General features: G+C 45.7%; 1 protein-coding gene across 1 annotated transcript; it reads left to right on the top strand.

Moving 5' to 3' along the window:
* The first annotated feature begins 1,661 nt into the window (after positions 1-1,661).
* LOC149750453 (uncharacterized) lies at positions 1,662-3,116 on the top strand. The gene is given in 5 exon segments (XM_089907980.1): positions 1,662-1,774; positions 1,776-1,914; positions 1,917-2,044; positions 2,046-2,133; positions 2,135-3,116. Coding segments are annotated over 5 exon segments (570 nt in total). The 3' UTR covers positions 2,237-3,116.
* The last annotated feature ends 2,100 nt before the right edge of the window (positions 3,117-5,216 follow it).

Here is a 5,216-nt window from a genome sequence, read left to right as displayed (position 1 = left end):
TAAAATTATTAAACCACCCATACATCCACAGCCACATTCACTCTTGCCCCAGAATTGCAAAGTAGTCTATTTTCATTTCTAAAATGTTATACATTTATATAATCATTATAACCTAAATGCTTAGAAGGAGTATAAGAAAAAGCTTCTAAAATCTATTACAGATGCTATAAAATCATGTATGTAACAAACAAAATATGTGGGATGTCCAAACTTGCTGCTATTGCTGACTGTGGATTAATCTATGTAAGATCACCAGGGAAAGTGTGAGAACACAGTATGAGTAGCCTCATTTACTTCACTGTGTCTCTACACATATGCATTACTTGAGAATGTCAGGTCATCCTCAAGTATAATGTGCAGTCACTGGGGATTTGGAGAATCCATAAGGCCACAAAATTGATCTGAGGGAAAAAAAATTCCAGGAAGCCAGAAGTTTCCCTTTTTCCACAAAAGTGAAGAAATCCTTACCTTTCTGTACACCAGCATGTTGGGTGATTCATCTGCCACCCCATTGCTGGTCTGCCCATAATTATTCCCCTGGGCCATGTCACCACACACGTGGTCCACTCTTAGATACAAGTATTATCACTCCTCCCTGCAAGAGTCAGAGAGACATCAGTGAGATCCTAATGGTAGTACTTAAGAAGGTTGACTTTTTTTTTTCTTTTGCAATACGCGGGCCTCTCACTGCTGTGGTCCGGAGGTTGTGTTGAGGGTCACAGGCTCCGGACGCGCAGGCTCAATGGCCATGGCTCACGGACCCAGCCGCTCCCGCGGCATGTGGGATCTTCCCGGACCGGGGCACGAACTCGTGTCCCGTACATCGGCAGGCGGACTCTCAACCACTGCGCCACCAGGGAAGCCCTTAAGAAGGTTGACTCTTAATTCATCTTCCCCATCCACAGCACCCATCCCACAATGGAGCATGCTTAAATGCTGGGGCTGGCTTGCAAGAAATAGCACAGAAATAGATTTAAAAAAAAAAACAAAAAACTGAATTTACACCTACAGTACTCCCAGGGAATTATAAGTAAGAAATGAATGACAATCTTTTAGTTAAAATAGTCATTTGACTATGGTTTTAATTGACTTGATTTTCTGGGTACTCATTTTTTAAAGTGTTTAAGGCTCACTGAAAAAAAAAAAAAAACCACCGTTACCATTTCCATCCTATGAGTTCTCTTCTCTCCCAATACTGCATCTCCACAGTATCTTCGGTGTTTTCCCCGAATGGGCAGAAAGGCAACACCCTGTGGCAGCACACTTTCTCCCAGGTGTCTGGCTAGTTTCCCGCATGCAGGCGCATCAGAGAGGCCCATTCCCCGAGCCATTCTCCAGTCATGTGTTTCGTCTTCATTCCCCTAGGTCTCCCGCACAGAGTCAGGGAGCTTCTCCGACTTTCACCTGCCTGCACTGCCGGCCACTGGCTCCTCTCCCCTCGGCCCACTCGGCTTCGGAAGTCACGGCGTAACCCTGCCCAACCTTTGCAAGAAGGCATCAGAAGGTGTCCCGGAAACAAGACCAGGTGGGAGGTCGGCCCTTTAGGCAATTACCTGGGTCACCGTGAGCAGCACCTAACTGCGGAAGCCTCAGAGTGACCAGACACTGAGGGGAAAACAAGCAAGCCCAGCTCGCCTGCTTGGCTCTCACGGCGGCAGCAAATGGCAGGCGAGCCCAAGCCGCGCGCGGGAGCCGGGCCAGCGGCAGTGTCAGCCCCGAAGACCGGGTCGCGGGGCTCCGGGGCGCCGCCTCCCCCCAACCCCAACCCCCAGCCACGTACCTTCTCCTGAAGGTCGCGGCCCGAGGCGCCTTCTTCCCGGCGGCTGGGTGCGGCGGTGTCAGCGCGCGGCCAGCTTCATCACCTCCGCGCGGGCACAGGGCTCTGACGGCCCGCGCTCCGCCGCTCCCTCCTTCGCTTCGCTTTGCTCCCGGGCTCTCGGACCACGAGCGCGCGCGGGACCGAGACGCCCGGCCCGTGCGCGCGACTGGGGAGGGAGGAGGGGACTGTCACGTGGGACCCGGCGTCCGTAGGTGCTGGCTAGGGGGCGGGGCTCGGCTCCGCGCGGCCTCGCGGCCCCTCCGGCCCCGCCGCCCCACAGTCTCCTCTGTGGGAAGCTGCCGCCCTGCCCCCAGCGCGCGCAGCCCGGGCCCTTGCTCACCCGGCCCGGCGGTGTGCGCGCCGCTGAAGGCCTGGCGATGGGAGTGTAAGCCGGAGAACAGGAAGGGCGATGGGTAGGTGGGTGGATGGATGGAGGCATGCAGGAATGGATGGAGCCCCTTGCAGCCGGCAGTTTCGTCACGTGCCTGATGACTTCGCTGACTGTGCGAGCGAAGCAGATGATTGTTCATCGTTATGCTTAAATAACGAGAGTAGAGAGATATTGAGACATCCTAGGAGTGAAGGAAATGTCCAGGATCAAATGAGTCATTCAGCCCGTTTGCCTGCGACTTTCACATCTTCCTCCTAAGTTAGAGAAACGGGAAATGATCTGGAGGCTGCCAACTCGAGGGGAACATCTTGCCACCTGTTAAAATGAAGGCACATCCCCAATATCTGGTTTCTCTCTCTGACAGATGGTGCTCAGAGGAACTTTCACCCACTTACTCTCAACCTCCAGCAGTTTTCAAAGAAGGTGTGGGGTGCTGATCCTCCATAATTATTCTTCAGGTTGCTGTCACTAATTCTTCTGTAAGGATTAGAGCCACATTAAGAAGAAAAATCACTTGTGTCCCAGTTATAGTAAAAGGAATTTGTGTGTCTGGCTTTCAGGGGCAGGGTTGTGAAGTTATAAATACCTGAAGTTTTCCTTCCACAGCTGGGCCAGGTGTGGTGGAGAGACAGAAAATAATCAAGCCAGCCCCTCCTAACATCCTAGGTAAGAATAGAACTTACCCCTGGTCAGGACAACTGTTCAAAGCAAACCCAGGGGCCATGTGCACCAGTGCATTTCCCCCGTCCCACCCAGGTCCTGTCAGGTTTCACTCAGGGAACAAATATTTATTCAACCTATCCTCTGTTCTAAATACTACAGGGCAAAGATTACTAGCCCAAACTACATTTACACACACCCTAGTCTGGCCCATCTCCCACTCTTCCCCAATTCCCAAACTGTTTCCATGGTGTGCTCTGGAAATTGTGATCCTTTTCAGCAAAATTGCCATTTTTTCAAATTCTCTATATATGTCCTTAACCTTCTTACCATAGCCAAAAACTACCTCTTCCCCTTCGGCCCCTCTCTCTTCCCCTTCACTCAGTCAACTCCGGGAAGTTGTCATGAACTGGATTAATAAGTTTGGAAAGAATAACTGGGCATATTCACTCAGTTTGAACATTTTTCTCTTAAGGAGGAGCTACCTGAAACAAGCAGTCATTCTCCTTCACATGTCGAGGTAGAGGTTCTGTCCCTATAGGGGATACCCAAGCTCAGCACTGATGGAACATTCCCATCAATCAACAAACTAACAGAATAGAGCTAACATTTCATATTTTATGAATGAGGTGTAAAATATACCCCATCCATCTATCCACCCATCATATAGATATGATATCTATATCTATGTGTAGATTATCTTAGGTAAGATATGTACATAAGATATCTATATGTAGATACAGTTATAGATAACGTGTAAAATCTCCCTTGACACACTGCCCGCTTACTCCTGTCCTATTTTTCTGCTTCCTTTTACACCAAAAACTTCCTCACCCGAATTCTGTCTTGAACCCATTCTATTCTGACAATGACCTCCTTGTTACTAAATCAATGGTCAGTTCTCAATTATCATGTGAATCAACTTTTCAGAAGTTAAAGTTGATCCCTCTCACCTTCTCAAAAACTTTCTACATTTGGTTATCAGGACACTGCTGTTATTTCTTTTTTTTTCTTCTAGTTTTATTGAGACATAATTGACATACAGCACTGTATAAGTTAAGGGTGTACACCATAATGATTTGACTTACATATATCATAAAATGATTACCACAATAAATTTAGTGAATGAAGATCCACCATCTCATATAGATACAAAAGAAAAGAAAAACATGTGTTTTTTCTTTGTGATGGGAACTCTTAGGATTTCCTCTTAACAACTTTCATATGTAACATGCCACAGTGTTAATTATATTTAATTATACTTATCATGTTGTACAGTACATTCCCTAGTACTTATTTAAGTTGTGACTGGTAGTTTGTACCTTTTGGCTACCTTCATCCAATTCTACCTCCCCCCCACCCCTACTTCTGGTAACCGCAAATCTGATCAGTTTTTCTTTGAGTTTGTTTGTTTTTGAGGTTTAATTGACCTATGAGGCTATGTTAGTTCCTGTTGTGCAGCATAGTGATTCAATATTTCTGTACATTTCAAAATGATCACCACAGTCAGTCTAGTTACTGTCACCATATGAAGATAGTACATAATTATTGACTATATGCCCCACACTGTACATTTCATACCTGTGACTCATATATTTTGTATCTGTAAGTATGTACCTCTTAATCTCCTTCACCTATTTCTCTCATCCCCTCACCCCTTTTATTTCTTTTCTACATTTCTGACTGCTGTTTCTCAGCCTCATTGCTTGTTCCTCTTTATCTTTTTCACTTCTAAATTTTGGTATGCCTCATATCTCAGTTATTCGGCTTCTACTTCTCTCAATTTACGAGCACTCCCTAGGTGAGCTAAATCAGACTCAGACCTTCAAATGCTTCCTAAATACTAATAACTCCCAAATATATACCTTTAATGTAGACCCATGCTCTGAAATCCAGTCTTTCATCTGCTTGCTTAACACCTCTATTTGAATATCTAATTGGTGTCTGATCAGCTTCATGATAACAGGGATAATGTCTGTTTATCTCACTGCTATATAACATCTCAGGTATAGTACAGTTTCTGGCACACAGTAGATGCACATTAGCTAAATGAATAGATGTATCTAATAATAATAATATGATAAGTAATTTTTATATTTAGTAACACATTCTTTACCTTATTATCTCATTTAATCCTCACTAAAACCCTGCAGAGGTAGTTATAATTGTCATGTCTTTTACACTGATACACCAGTGGGAAAGGGGAAGATTAGAAAGCTTACATAAACTGTCCAGATACAGCCCACATAACCAATAAGTGGCTGTGCTGGTTGTTACTGTGTCAACTTGGTTAGCCAAAACTACACTTCCCAAGATCCCCTTCCCTGTGTGCACGTGAGCAGAGTT

The sequence above is a fragment of the Delphinapterus leucas genome, chromosome 1 (assembly GCF_059928025.1).
Source record: "Delphinapterus leucas isolate spDelLeu-1000000601 "Yukka" chromosome 1, BTC_Dleu_Yukka2, whole genome shotgun sequence".
NCBI classification, from domain to species: domain Eukaryota; kingdom Metazoa; phylum Chordata; class Mammalia; order Artiodactyla; family Monodontidae; genus Delphinapterus; species Delphinapterus leucas.
This window is presented reverse-complemented; position numbering and strand designations above follow the sequence as displayed.